The 15,905-nt window shown below is 38.4% G+C and overlaps 1 protein-coding gene across 2 annotated transcripts in view; it reads right to left on the bottom strand.

The window, feature by feature from the left end:
- Positions 1 to 10,403: 10,403 nt before the first annotated feature.
- The window catches only part of ESF1 (ESF1 nucleolar pre-rRNA processing protein homolog), a 31,977-nt gene continuing 26,475 nt past the window's right edge, over positions 10,404 to 15,905 (bottom strand). For both annotated transcript variants that reach the window (XM_030022947.1, XM_041125505.1), the window contains 3 exons: positions 12,919 to 12,986; positions 11,924 to 12,070; positions 10,404 to 11,344 (listed from right to left, as the gene is read on the bottom strand). In XM_030022947.1, coding sequence (XP_029878807.1) covers positions 11,045 to 11,344; positions 11,924 to 12,070; positions 12,919 to 12,986 — 515 coding nt within the window. In that variant the 3' untranslated portion in view covers positions 10,404 to 11,044. The remainder of the gene's footprint in view (positions 11,345 to 11,923; positions 12,071 to 12,918; positions 12,987 to 15,905) is intronic.

Raw genomic sequence — 15,905 nt, 5'->3', positions numbered from 1 at the left:
CCCTGCTCCTCTTACTTTTAGGACTGTGAAACAAGACCAGATGCCTTTATGGACTTACTTATATTGCAGAGAACATTTATCTTAGCTGACGTCTCAAATTTTCATTTGCAAAGGTCAGCTCTTTCAAGCTGAAATTGTAACATTTATAAAATCAAGACACAGTTGTTCTTTTTGCAAAATTCACTGAAGAGATTTCCCTGATCTCTTGCTCAAGCTCCAGCGTGAGAAGTGATAAGATATATTTTATATAAAAGATCCTCCTCAGCCTTCTAGGTGAAACCGATTTCAACTCCTCCCCATTTTTCTTTTCCTAAAAGCGAGCACAGCGTGTAGCTCTTGCAGTGGTTCCTGCCACAGTGGACAGTATCATTCATTCTCTGCAAACCAGCTGTCAGGAAATCACCTGCTTCAGCCAAACTACATCTTTGAAGGGAATTTTTAAGAATCAAGTTTCTACAGTACTTCCTCTGACACCGATTTCATTCACTAACCAAAATACATTTCAAAGCAAATAATAACTAGTAATAGATTACTTATACTTCTTACCACCATTACCGTGTAAGGCAAACATAATTTGGCCTTGCTCACATTTGTAGCGAATACACTTTAGCCTGTGGCCACCGTGTTGCACCCAAGTTATCATATATTAAACATTAGCAAAAACTCGAGCACTGAACTGTCAAGAACTGAACAAAAAATCTGCAAACTAACCTTTTTACCCCCAGACTTTATTCCATCTCCACTGTGTCCTAATCTTCCTAAGTAGGATCTTCCCCAGGCATTCAGGAGGTTCCTTCCTGACCTGCCTTATAATCACAGAAACCCCTTTTATGGCTTTTTTCCCAATAAATAACAATGTGCTTCCATTAATTTTTGTATTATTGACTTTTTTTTTTTTTCAAAGACCAGCCTTAAATTTTTTTAACGATGCAAAAAAATGTCAAGAACACATGCAAGTCTCCTTTTTCAACACACGTTTTTGGCACACAAAACTATGTGGCTTATGGAGATCGGCTTTTCTCTTCCACGTTACCAGGTGCTTCCTCTTCTGTTGGATAAAACTACAAGGAAATAATGTGAACTCCGCAAACCCTTAGAAAATCTTTGGCCTCCTTTCACAGATTTTAACGTGAGGTCCAAATCACAGTTGCGAGTTGCTCTGTTGCCAATTTTTTTTTTACAAGTCCTCATGATTCTTGATAGCGGTGCTGAAGTGAACCAAGGAGATTCCACAACGTACTTTTTTTGCCTCTCAGATGGCAATAGTTACATTTCAGCTAGGACAGTCCGATTTTGGGGGACAGGGAGGGTGTTGTGTGGAAGTGTTCCAATGCACTTGACTGCTAGCTGCAGCCTTTCTTTGACACACAGTGTTGGCCACTACCACCACAACTTCAGCTTGACCTTGTGCATTCATCTCTATGTCCTGTATAAGGTCCTGCGCACCTTCTGCCCACCCTCTGTTTTCCCTTTCTCTGTCCACCTCTCCCGTCTGTCGGCTAAGAAGGAGGCAGCACAACATGTGGCTGACTCAGAGCTACATATATTTTGACTTGACCCTGCTGTCAAATCTCCTTGAAGTTGGCCAGCAGGTTCAAATTATGAAGATAGGCTGACAGACTGATGGATGGACAGTGTGATCACGGAGCCTTCTTTCTTTAGGGGAGTAAGCTAAACACACTGTCAATGTTTGTCCTGCCCCGTTCTCCAGGAGAACTGGATTCCAAATGCAAATGTCTGTTTTCACTTGTTTTTTGATGCATTTACTTAACTTGTCCCTCGCTGCTGGTGACAGTTTCCAAACTGGCCAAATATTTCTTGGGTTTTCCTATATTCTGGTCCTTGCTCTTCTCTAGATTTGTGGTGCTACTCCAATAAAGAAGTGATCTCATTCTGTAAATCATTCCTCAGCATACAGGTTTGAAGTGAAAGGCTTCCTTTATTCCTTTTACGAAGTTTCCAGCTGTGTTTTAATGCCTGGTTTTGGTTTTGTTAGATTTCTTTTTGCACTTTGTGTTTTGAGGCAGACTCTAGTAGTTTTACTTCCTAATTTGATAAAGAGCTTATCTGCTGCTTTAACTTATTCTGAATATAAGTGGCTGTTCAAGCCCAAAGGCTTCAGTGAGGCTTCATCTCACATGCTGTACTGTAATGAAACCATTAATTAAATAAAATCTGAGGTAAGAATGCAGACAAGTGTGCCACCGCTTGATTATTTCTTGGAACTTAAAGTATTGTTTTAATACTGACACCCTCCATTTCCTGAAAGAAAAGCTCAGAGTGTGGATACTTTTTGGGTTTTTTTGACCAAACGTTGAGTGGGGTGATCCCATGTGCTCAGTAAGAAGAATTTAATGCATTTGCAGCCAGCCAGACCCATGGACATCCACGCAAGCACAAGCACATCTCTACAAGAAGCACTTCAACACAATGCAGCTGGAAACTTCTCCTTTGACCAAGACTTTGAGAAGCGTTCTGCTCCAGAGGTGTGAGCAACACCCAGTTCGGAGCTATGTGCAAGGGGTACGCGTTTGCTGTTAAACTCAGTGAGTTGCTTAACACCATGCCAAGCAAAATCATTTGCCTCAGCGCAGGGAAGCAAGATGAAGTCCAGCCTCTCTCTGCTGCCTCACAACTCCCATTTCAGACTCAGCAGTATAGACTCTTGTCAAACAGGGTTATGGTGGATGCTCTATACGTGTCCTATAGTTCCTCCACTGAGGAAATTCCTTGCAGAGATAAATTTTGGAGCTTCTTTGAGTACGTCTAGGCAACATAGTATGCCTCTATGAGGTTCTGGCAAACCAGGCCCATGTATCTGACAACGTACATTCAGATATCATACTAGTTTGTTACAATGATGTGGACAAAGTACAAAGTAAAAGGAGAAACCATTTGATACCTCTCCTAGTTACAACCCTCCAGGACTGATGATTTTTATTAAGTTTTTATAGGTTTCTTCAAACCTTTAGCAAAGTAATTCAGCTGCTTCACTTAAAGGCAGGCTACAATTTGGAGTTGGAGATGCTAAGCTGTAGCCTTCAGGTGCAATGAAGGAGAATATTTCACAGTAGGTGACAAGAAAGGCAGGCATTTCGTCACAGTTTAGATCTCCTTTCTCATAGTTCTTTCACTATTTTGTGAGGCAACAGGAGAGCTGCTTTGAATAAAGAGATCCTGACCTCACAAAACCACTTTATTCCTGCTTTGCAAAAGAGAGCATTCCAGGCAACGAATAGCTGAATGTTTGGGTTGGGAGGTTTCAGTGCTTTTGGGCACCTGTTAAAGGACAGAGATGCTGAGAAAAGGTAGTAGAAGAGGAGAAGGCTCACATACCTCTCCTATCCCCTTTGACCCAGGTGAGAGGACAACCTTAAACAATCAATTCAAGACAACTTCAATGCTTTAAGAAAGAATTTGTCTGGGAAGTGGCCATGGGGTGGGGGGTGGGGGGGAAGCAAGCATGTAGAAATACAGCCCTATGTCGACCATTCCTGTTTAGGAACTTTGCAACTCATTTCTACAGTCAACGGAAAAAGAAGCTGAACGCACCACCAAATATGAACAGGAATTGTTATCTGAATGATTGCATGCAAAAGGAGAATAGCATCTGAAGGCCACTGTAAAGGCTGGAATCAATCCACTCAGATACCACATTATTAATCGCCCTGAAAGACTGCCTGATCTTTGCAGGTAGCATAAATAAGCCTGCAGTTTTCTCCAGGCATGCTTGTTGTTTCCTCTGCATAAGAAGAGGCCCCTTCTTTGACTTCCAGCCAGTAAAATAATGTTTTTTCCAGATAATGAGCCACTTTACATGAGGAAAATACTCTAGCATCCTGGACCTGTCTAAATAGCATTCCACATACTCCTGGCTGCTCAACACCCACGGACGGTTATTTGCAACACTCGTTCCATTGCATCTCAAAAAACTCTTAACTCAGTGTGCTTGTGATCTTCTCTCAGCCAGCTTTCACAGTTGTAACCAGATGGGGGCCAAATCATAAGACACAGGACTTATGAGAAATGAAACTTCAAATATGCATTCATCAGCTGTTGCCAAAATAACCACTACTAGTAAATCCCTGCAAGGTTTTGTCTTTATTCCTTAAACACAGAAAGTGAGTTATATGCGTACTGGGTCCGTACTGGCCCTTGTAGGAGGATAGTCATCTCCCCATCAACTGCTATGGGAAATCAGGAAGCCAGGACTCACAGAGCAGTGGTTTTCAGAGTCAGAGATCATTTCTCTTCACGCCCACACAAAGCATGGTGCAGATTTAAATATGACAATTTAAAAGAACATATTTTGTCAGAACAGGCCAAGTTGGTGACTAAGTAAATCCTGGACTAGGTTTTCTCTACAAGTTTTATCATCTCATTATTTTTAAGGGGTTTGACCTGCATGGTTGCTTTCTGCAGCTCTCCGTGGGTAATGACTTGGTCCAAACCAAAGTTATTTTATTGCCCTCAAGGTGTGATACAATTGCAGTAGGGCAGTCTTCACGACACCCTCCTCTTCAAATTCTGTGATACTGATCCAATTGCAACAGAGAGAGCTCAGGATATCTAAGTTCACTATGAAGCTTTAAGAATCATTCTCTTACCGGAGAGGTTTTGATCTTCAGGTTGTAAAATGAGGAAGAAAAAAAACCACAAAACATTCTCATCCCTCAGACTAGCTCATGAGCTCTATGAGCAACTTCATGTTTTGGAGAGGTTGAGATCGACACAAAAATCGATGCAGGTTTATTTTAGGACAGAATTTGCACTTTTAAACTACATCTCTTTAGACACGAATTTTAAGTTCATTACTGTTACCCTTCTTGTGTATATTGTACCTGTTGTCTTTCCAAAAATTTGACTTGCAGCTAAGTAAGGCAGCCATTCTGTGACGAACGCATCTTTGCTTACCAAGGCAACTTGCTTTGCTGTCAAATGTAAATTTTGCACCTCTTCAGAAAACAAGCTAACTTTAGTGATAGATTTGTATTCCTTTTAAGTGTCATTGGTCTGCTAGAACTGTTTTAATATTAATACAAGAGTGTTGTAAGTAGCTCTATAGCCATCACCTTGTGCAGCACCCCTTTGACTCGGTAAACTCCACCGAGGGCCATACACAGCACACTACCATTCACTGCTACCAGTTAGGATGTTCACCGAAGTGATCAGTCTGGTCGTCTGGATTGAGGAAGTGATGATCCATCCACGAGGCAGATGGACTTCCACAGAGCATAAGGGTTGTGGGTTTTATTTAATTGTAATAAATTAAAATTAAAACCCAGCTAACAAAACAGTTATTTTGCAAAGTCGACCACTTGGACCAAAATACAGAATAATGAAGACTGCTTCCCTTCATAGCATTTTTGTGTCAGACTACAGCTTAAAGAAAAGCATCCGTCTGTGTAACTGAAACACATGCTAGAGCTGATTTCACACGTACTATGCTCGATTTTCTCTCTGACATGGTTTTGCTTCCTAGGGATTTGTATTTAGTTACCTCATACAGAGTTCTAAAATTCACCAAATGAGAAACATGCGGAAAAAAAGATGCGTAACTTGTGGTTGGTTTGGGAATTACTGACCTCCTTTCCCACCTCCAGCTGTAAGGACACCCTTCAGAACATCTCTTGGTCAACATCAGAGGCTGCGTTGTTCATCACCGCGCATCTTCTCAGGCTCTCTCCCTGCTGGTGCTGCTCAGTTGTTACTTTTGCAGAACTCTTTTAGGAAAAGAACTGACAGCTCAGGCTTTCCTGCCCTGCCCTGCCCTGCCCCAAAATCCTCCTAAAGCCCAAGGCATCTGTTCTTGGGGCAGCTCACGCACCCACTCCCTCTTTGAGGGCCTGGGCATTAACCGAAGGGGAAAAGCAGATAAGGGAACGAGGAAGGGAAGCAGCTTATGCTTAGGGGGTTTTGCACTCCCCAGAAATGATTTTAACACTTAATCACCTGTAGAAATCACAGCCATCCTGAAACAGTCACTTTGCTATTCTTAGTCCTTTTGGTAACCACTCCTGTTCAGACTTATATTTTCCACGGACAAACTGCCAACCCGTTTGAGCAGCGGTTCAGCCACACACGTTGCTGACTGCAGCGGGCAGTTTTTCTGTTCAGACTTACAATGTCCGTCTCTGAGTCACGCTGTCGGAAGTCAATACAAACCCTATCTGCCTCAGTTGTCCTTGCCCTGCTTCCTTGTCCCAGAAATATAAAAAGAGCAAGGTCTAAGTGCATCGGGCAGGATTTCAGTGCAAAGCCAAGGGATTTCTGCAGTGCCAAGGAGCACACGGGATGCAGTCCAAGAGCATTTGCCCATGAAAACGTGGCAACCAGCCTTTGGAGCGAGTGTCTCTGAGAATGGGAGAGGAGTGAGGTTTGCCAGGGCGCTCACTGGAGGCTGGAAGCAATGTTGTTTGAAACTTGCATAGTCTCGCATGGCTGAAATACAGAGCTGGAACAGTACTGGTAGGGATTACTCATATGCTAGTGATGAGGAGGATATAAAGTAATAATGACCTTAAATGACATTAATCTAGATTGGATCCAGAACCCAGACAAAAATATTCCCATTTGTAACACCGTATGTCAAGCACAGAAAAAATATACAAGACAATAGACCTTTCTGCCACCTTGTCTTGCCTTTTACAGGAATACAGTAACATAGTCCTGTGCATGAAAAGGTACATTTTTACATTAGGAAGGTTGCAGGTTTTTGAAGTATTCTATGAAATAATGAAAATTACTGTGCCATCAGAACTACTACTTTTGTTGTTCTTATCATAGCTACAAAACTGAGGTTGAGGCATTTAACTCATGATTTAAGACAAGTTAAAAACAACCTAATTAGTAGCTTTATTTTAAATATATATCATATGTAACTTAACTTTCTAAGACTTTATTTAAAAAAACCCACAGTATTTTGGTTGGTTGTTCTGTTTGCTAAAAAAGTACGTGACGGCACAACTTACTGTTATTTTTGGACACTACTGAAATATGGAAAGAACAAAAAGCCGACTTGCTATTAATTGGAAATAATACATTTAATTTTTAGAAGGAAGGAATAATAGAAAACATACGTGGCTCTTCATCTCTGGTTGTCTGATCTTTCTTGGGTTTTAAATAAATCAAACCCTCTTGTGATTTCCACTTGTAATATTAGATCTTTAAATGTCTGGCTTATACACTAGCATGAGCTCTGGTGGCTGCCAACTTGGAGACAAACTACTTTATACCAGACCTCCATAAGTTGCTAGAAAAATGACTTCTGTCTCACTTCTAGAAGTCCTGTTTTTTAATGTGTTATTTTACTTAATTGCCATCACTTTTGCTGGTTACATGATATTTAGTGAAAGGGAAAAATAACATCATATTTTAAAGTTCAGAGGTTAGAACTTCTAGATCCTATTTTCATGTTTAAAAGGATGAGAAGGTCAAAAAGATCCTTTGTTTTGTTTACACCAAGGGCAATGAATTGCAAGGAATTCTAGATGAGACATGACCACTTCTTACCAGACTTCCAAGACACGCTTCTGCTGAAAACATAGAAAGAAATCACTTAAGATTTTGTTAGCGTTGTTCTGGAATTATGGAGATCACATGATGGGCTTTGAGCCATTAGCAATTCTTAATGAATAACTTGATTTAAAAAAAAAAAAAAAAGGCGGGGGGGGATTTAGACCTAGTCATTTTAAAAACAGGCCAAAAATTTCCCATCTAAGATGCGTGCAGAGGCAGACCCTGAAGTTCTTCCCAACCAAGATGTCCCCTCAGGACTTAGCAACTTGAGAACAAAAACAACAAAAAAGAACACCTGATAGATAAAGTTATCATACATTAAACATTTATGTGATACCCACTACACATTACCACACAGCAAAATAGTTTTTTCAACCAATAGTTAAAATCACTGTCGAGTCTGTCTTCACATTTTTGTGCATTTTGTCTGGCTATGACTTCAAAGTACAGGCTAGGCTTCCCAACTAGAAGAAAGAAGGTCGCCAGCACATGTACATGTGAAGAGAAGACACACATAAGTTATACCATCTAATTTCAATAAAAAGTCATCCCTATTTGTGACTTTTTAATTTTAGAACCATTTTTTTCAAATTAGTCCTCCAGCAAAGTTATTGTAAAGGACAGATGAACTGTAGAAGTACATAAGCTCTGTTGGAGAGTTTTGTACCAGTGAGTCATCCGGCATATCTGGGCATTCTAGAGGAGTGGAGATTCACCGATGCCACGCGTTCTTTTTCAGTAAAGTTATAAGAGCACGGAGCCAAAAAAAAAAAAAGGCACTGATAATTTAAGCAACTCTACTCAACTACTGCCAGGAAGTCCAACACAGCAGGCTATGCCTACTGCTAGTGCACAAACAAGGAACACTCCCTTTGTAGGAGCACGCACATCAAACGCATCAAAACAAGTATTTGGTAGAACTTAGTAGGGTTAGAGGATTCAAGAGACAGTGCAGTTTGTTGCCTTTCATCCCCCACCAAATTTGCTTTTCCACACAAATTATTAAAGTTATGGGGACTGTCTGTGGACCCGGTATTAAAACAGAATTTGTAAGCACACCAACGCCGAACGAAACTCTCTGTTGTTCCTACAGCTATAAAAGTGTGCTTTTACAAAGTTAAGTAACTATAACAATTAGTCCTACCCGAGCTGTATTTCTGAAAGAAACAGTTAAAACAATTACGAACTTACCTACTTCCCCACTGATGAGGTGTAATACTATAAGTGCACCATTAGTATCTCCTGTTAGTAGCCCCTGTCAGAGCCGAGATGCTGGGCTAGGTGGATCCTTCATTTGACTTATGTTGCTGTTCAGACCTTTTGCTTTTGCTCTCAGCTGTCCGATTTTCCACACACTTTATACAGAAACATAAATGGTTGCCCTTCCGTCACTGCTAATGTTAGTATATCCAATCTCTACATCTCATTCAATTCAAGCTACTGTCCCTAGTGCACTTCATATGCCTACAATATATAAACCATACAATGAATCACACTTAGAAAAAAACCTGTACAAATACATGGTATGTCTAAATTTACCCTTTTGGCTTGGTGTCACTACTTTGTGCCTGGAAATCATCTCATATGTGCCAGTCTTAAGAAACCGCATTGAAGAAAACTACTTAGTTTTCCATGGTCCAAATTTTATTACAAAACTAATATGATCTCTCGTTATGGGAGAGGCTTGTCTCCTTACCCACTGTCTGTATCAGATGCATATGTGTACACTTTTATCACTTTTGTATGACACAATATTTTCTTAAGTAGTAACAACTGGCTTTCCTGTTTGATGCAGGGACACTTCCCTTGGTGGAAAATTCTGTTTCCCAAAGCATCTTTCTTTCCTCTCTTTCTTTATAAATTCGTATCTTGCTGAATATCATTGTGCTGTTCGCCACTGTACACCCATGTTCAGAAGCTTCCTGTGCCTTCCAGCGGGACAAGTTTTCCTTGTTCTCCATCACAGTTGGTCAGTTCAAACTACAAAACATGGGTTTGTTGGGTCCTGCCATATTGCTTGTAAGGCTAAGAAGCTGGATCAAAGTTACGTACAAAAGACTGCAGTATCTCCTCAACTTTTTCCGTTAACTCCTTGAAAATGAATCTGAAGATGTTCAAATGTTTATGAAGAGCAATTACATTTAAAATGTTCAAGGTCTGCAAGTATTCCTCATTGCAGAGCCTCATTCCATCATTGCAAAGCACTCTTGCAAAAACCATCTCCACATGTATTTCTATATTGTGTCCCTTACTTCCTTCATTTTGGCCATTAGGTATACAGCCTCCCATGTGCTAAATCTAACTCCATAATCTCCTTTACATATTGAGATATATTTACTTCATATAAACACTAGTTTTGATTATCTATAGTTTCTAACCTCTGTTTTAATAGAATCCTTTGTTTAAAATAGTAGAGTGTCTTAGAAATTAATGACAATTCTGTAAAATTACATATTACCTTTCAGGTCCTTGTTTCTAAAATTTTCATTCGTTTTTGATACAAAGTTGTATTTCCACTAGAGCTGATACAGCAAACACTTCAAAAAAACCCCACCAAACCAAACATTAAGACAAATCAATCCCCACACTCCAGGGAAGAGAGATCATTTTCTACGTACTGTATTTTCCTGCACCATTGATACCTTCATTACCAACACTAATACTAAAATGGCCAAACAACAGGGTTTCTAAAATTGTATCATCTAGATCTGCCTTTAACTTTTCTTTCTTTCTTTCTTTCTTTTTCTTTCTAACACTGGCAATGCTGGAAGACTTTATATAAGTGTAACTATATTAATGGCAATGCAATATTAATAGCAAAAAGTTTAATTTTGACATAATTTAATTTAGGCGCAGAAGAAGAAAACACAGCTAAGTACCCAAAATTCCTCTGGGACAATTTAAACCATTTATTTCCAATATATATTAATGAAACACTTCTAAATGGCAGTATTTCCATTCCAGAAAGATATCCAGGAAGTCTTCAAGTATTTAAAGGAGAAATTAATGAACCATATATGTAATCTTTAAAAAATATAGAAAAAACCTGTATACAAAATTTCTTCAATTTGTAGTTATATTACTACCTTCTTTATCAAGAGATATGTTTTACAGACTTCTGTGGAATTAAAAACACTAAGACCATTTATTTTCAGCAACAAACCTCTGCCGAAGTGTTTTTCTTATTTATAAATACAACTATATTTATGACTGCTTTTTGTAACCATCTTCAGCATTTCTGTTATCTTTAAGAGATGGCATGAGACAAAACAAACCACTCCAAAACCATCAATTCCTTACTTACACGTTTTCAAGGTGTAGTTTTTCAATAGTAGTACAAACCAGTATTTGTTGTAGCAGAAGAAAAGAGTGATTATTACTAGTCATTTCAAAACTCACCACCATAATTAAGTGACTTTTTGGGGAAATTTTAGGTGGATAGGAATCACAGCAGGCTGTAGTAACTTTAATAGATGTTGCCAGTTAGAAGAACTGAGACTAAAGTTTGAGTAAAAATAAAGTTCAGTTATTTGAATTTCTGCTTTTTCCTTGCCTGAAACTCTTCGGTTTTATTTTTGACAGATTTTATTAGCATTGATAGGGTAGGATCTATGGCTTTCTTAGCAACCCCTCCTTTCTTTGCCATATTGTTCTCCTGCCCCTTGCTTGTCTTCTTAAGATCTTGCTCCTTTTCTTCTCTTTGGCGAGCTTTCTCTTCCAAGATCTTTTCTACTGCTTTTGTCTTCTTGAAATTTGGATCTGAAGGATCCAAATTAAACAGGGGAGAAGTAAACATGGCTTGGAATCTTGTATCAGCAACATTTACCTGAAGGCGGAAAAGTAGTATTTATTTTAGGCAACCTTTACCCACAATAGCAAAGCTTTCAAGCACAATAAAATATGAGCTGCTAGCGAGTCATAGCTCATGAGATTGTTCACCATTCCTGAAACTGCTTCAGTTGCAAAAATCCCAGTGAGTGTGAAGTAGAGAGCCAGAAGATACTATTGGTAAAACAGACAAATGAATGCTTGTACAAATCCTGTATATGCCTCTACCGGCAGACCAAGGAAAGGTTTGTTATTGAGAACTGACCAGGACGAAAGAAGCATGGATAACAATCAGAGCAAACATACCAATGAGTATTTTAGGCAATAAGTTGTACAAGGCCTTGAGTAAATAGCATCTTGTTATCTTACACAGAGTTTGTGTCTGTTGCCTTCAACATTGTATCAGAATATTTCTTGCTTTTTGAGGACAGCCTGTAACTCCCTAAAAAGGTAGACCTAGTTCTTCTCCTTCAGAGAGAATAGGGGAGAAGGATATGAAACCACCAAATTTGTCCCGAAAATAATTGATATTAACAAAGGTTCTAGCCGAGCCTCAAAATCAAGAGCACACCATTACCTGGAAGTCATCTTCTAGTAATTCTTTCTTTTTCATTAGAAGTTTCTTCTTCTTCTTGCTCAAATTCTGTTGTTCTACAATCTTCTTATAATTAAAATGTTTTCTGGTGTCATCCTCATCATCCATCATAAGTAGGGCCATTTCAGCCTGTTACAAAATAAGAAAGTCCATGCACACAATGAAATTAAGTTTTCTATGAAAAACATAGCATCTCGTTAATAAAGTCTGTATGAGTCTACATACATATAAATGAGTTGAAATAGGGTTGTCAGGGCATTATTATTTCATCCATAACAACATTCTTTTAACATTTTGAGATGTAATATTAAATACGATAGTTGATTTCCTTTTTATTAGATATAAAATAAATGCAAATATCCACATTCAACTTTCAAACATACTAATAATCTAATCTGAAAATTGTACACCATAATTTAGAAATCACAGATACAATTTTGTAATGATATTTATATAACAAAATAAAAATTAACATATATGAAATTAATGAATGAAGAATGAAAAATGAAGAATGAAAAGCAAACATGCAATAGCAAACAATTCAATCTTCAAGGTTAAAAGTCTACAGGACAAGGTTTGAAAACACGTTTTATACAATGGTGATGTTAAAAGTAAATGTTCAGTACAGCCCAACATGCAAACATACTGGGATAGCTTTAAAGCTAGAGGGACTATCAGCTCAACCAGTATGGCTTCTGTGCCCTTGCATTTCAGTGTTACCTAACTGTTGAGCTGTGTTCAACTACAATCTTCCAGAAAGATATCCTGGCATAATCTTAAGACCTCAAGGCATGGACCATCTACCATTCTTCTTGGATAGTTTTTGTTCCAAAAGCTCTCGTTATTAAAATTATAAAGTTTTACTCTATTGCCATCCTATGGAATTCAGTAGTTCCACTCACAAACACCCAACATAAATATTTGCAGAATTCAGGCAATCCAGTATCTCTAATTCTTAACATCTTAAACCACTTTACCTTCTGTTTTTCAACTTCATCTTCATCTTCTGAGGTACTTTCAACCAATTCTGGCTTCTTCTTTAAACCTAAGTGCAAATATAGGACATGCACACATTTATTCAAGCTTAAGCATGAGAGCATAATTTACCTATGAATAGAACCTCTAAGTGCATCTCATTTTCTTGTAATCAATACTTAAATATCAGATGTGGAAAAAGGCTGAAAAGTTAAGAAAAACCAGCTAGACTTAAAACGATAAAAATCCACTGAATATTTGTTCAATTGAAGGAGGCAGCCACATTCAAATGGCATAAACCAACAAAAAAGAACAGTTAGAAAAAATGGGTTTACTGTATTTTTCATAGAGCAGTAGAGAGAAGTATCACAACAGTGCAGGCAAACATATGACATTACTCCACTTCCAAGGCGTTTTAAAGAGAAATTAGTTTATATACTCATAAATGTAATTGAAGCGTCTTGCAGTTGTCAAATTATTCATTCTTTCTACTTAAGTAGACAATGTAGTAAATACTTTAGAATAAATAGCAAATGTGCATCTCTTGTCTGTATCCAGAATATAAATCTGCCAGCTGAATAAGGGTTCATCGGGGAAAAAAAAAAAAAAAAAAAAAAAAGACAAAAAAAATTTTAAAATTTATACGCAAGGCTAAAAGACCATATTGTGCTGTTAGCCATGATAGCACAAAAAACCCTTGCAAAAAAGACCTCAACAGAATCACGGGAATGAAAATATGATTGACTCTGTTCAGACTGAATATTCTTCTGATGAAGCTCCCTTACTCTCTTAGAATTTACTTGAGATACACAGTGCTGATTAGACAGACATAATGAATAGTAACAGCATAAGACATTAGTCAAACATAACTTTTAATGAAAACAGACCTGTTTATAAATCCTACAAATCAAATTATTCTCTTTGGAATGCCTGTAGACCTCAATCAAGAAGGAGCAGGAAAAGCAGAAGGTTTCCTGACCTGAACCACATACTCTGACCTTTGGGCTTGGAATTACATTCTCAGGCAATTTATTACAGTCCACTGGGGGTACTCTTAAGAAAGATATTTGGCTCCATTTTGTTAAGCCAGATTTGTAGTCAGGCTAGAAATACAAACATGCCAGAAAAATGTCAAGTTATATCACTAAGTATACTCTGGAACAGGATGCATTTCTTGAAGAACATTTTTTCTGCCTTGACTATTCTCTTGACTATTTCTAAATGGATTCCAAGCTGGAAATGGATTTCTAGAAGAAACAAACCACCACCACCAAAGAATAAACTAGCCAGATGCACAATGTCATCAGCTCAAGAACTGTTGATTTAGCATTTCCAGAAAATGTGCAGGAAAATCAGATTCAGATATAATATTGGTACCTAACCTACACGATTTACGTTAATGTGTAGAAGGAAGAAATAAATGTCTTATATAAGACTTCAACAACTACGAAATCTTTTGTATCTTCCCAGAACTGGCTAAACTACAAAAAAGGAAACAAGGCACAGAGATACAAATTGGAGACAATTATTCTTGAAGTTAAATCAGTAAATCTCTTAATGTTTCCACTCATCCCCCAAAGAAGGGCCCCTCAAGTCATCTTCCCTTGTCTTTCACTATATGTAGAATCACAGAAGTGAAGATAGCTTATCTTTATGCCTTCAAAGATTTCTGTTGCTGCAGATGGGGGTGAACCAGGAGCTAGTATCAAACTAAGCTCTTTTCCATGAAAATAAATAAATAAATAAATAAACAAACAAACCCTTATTTCTTACTATGACACTATGCAGCTAATAAAACCAGCCTGGGACCTAAAATCACTCTTAGCACTAAAAATTTTGCATCACACTGAAAACAGTTTGGTTTCAGAATTCACAAATGCATCACTTTCTGTCTTTTTAACATACTCCTGACACAGTTCCCCTCCCCACATACATTCTGGAAGCCTCCCCACACACACATTTTGCACACTTACAAATGTAAAACCTATGGTAAAAGCCTTTCCCAAACTGATTGCAAAACCTCAGATTTCTCCTGGCACATGATCCCCGCTGCCACCCTTTAGTCAGATTTGTTCCACCCTACAGCAGCAGATACTTGTCTTCAATGCTATGCAGAACTGATAGCTGCCACCAGCCACTGAGAAAAGCTAGTCTCTGCTGCAATCCCCCCTCAAGCTGCTGTTTGGCTCTTTCTCAGCTCAGGAATTTAGTTTGGAACATTAATTTTGCACATCAACTTTCCAGCGCTAACAGTAGAAGCTAATCATAATTTTGAGACTTCAAATACAGAGACCGACCCCAGACCAAAAACTCCTCTCACAAGACCTCTTCTCTGTCTTACTCAGAAGCTTGTAAGTCAGTCTCAAAAGCCTTGCAAAGACACACAGTAAATGAATCAGTAATACAGCTAAGACCTTTATCTTCCAAGCACAGGTTCTACAACTATACTCAGATTTTGCTGTTAACCTCTTACGTCCCCGCAGTTGTACTGCGACCTTCCAGCATTAAAAAGCCATCAATTCCTACACATATCTTAAATTAGATCATGAGAAGGCATCAAATGGTTTGGAACCTATAGGAGTTATAACAATGTGTAAAGACATGTAGCCCTTTTCCTCAAAGAAGGATCAACAGAAACTATGTTTAATAGTCTAAAGCACTCTAAAACCAGTCAGTTTGTCTAACAGCTCCTTACACTCTTGCTTCCCTTCAACTGCCTCAGCTTGTCAAAAAACTAACTTCTACAAGACCCATACACATTACAGTCAACAAGTGAATCCAGCATGGGAGCAAATATACCACTGCAAAACCCTAACAGCACTACTGCATTCTCACAGTTTCTGCACTGAGTCTGCGAACATATCCTGTCATATACTTTTTGAGCATAATTTAAGATCATCTGACAGTCAGTTTAAGGGAGAAATTTCTATCTTTCAGGGGAATAGTGGAAGGCTTATGAAAAATTACAATCATTCAAGTTATTGCTGCC

This window comes from Aquila chrysaetos, chromosome 8 (assembly GCF_900496995.4).
Source record: "Aquila chrysaetos chrysaetos chromosome 8, bAquChr1.4, whole genome shotgun sequence".
Lineage (NCBI taxonomy): Eukaryota > Metazoa > Chordata > Aves > Accipitriformes > Accipitridae > Aquila > Aquila chrysaetos.
Note: the sequence above shows the minus strand (reverse complement) of the source record. Positions and strands in the feature narration are given on the sequence as shown.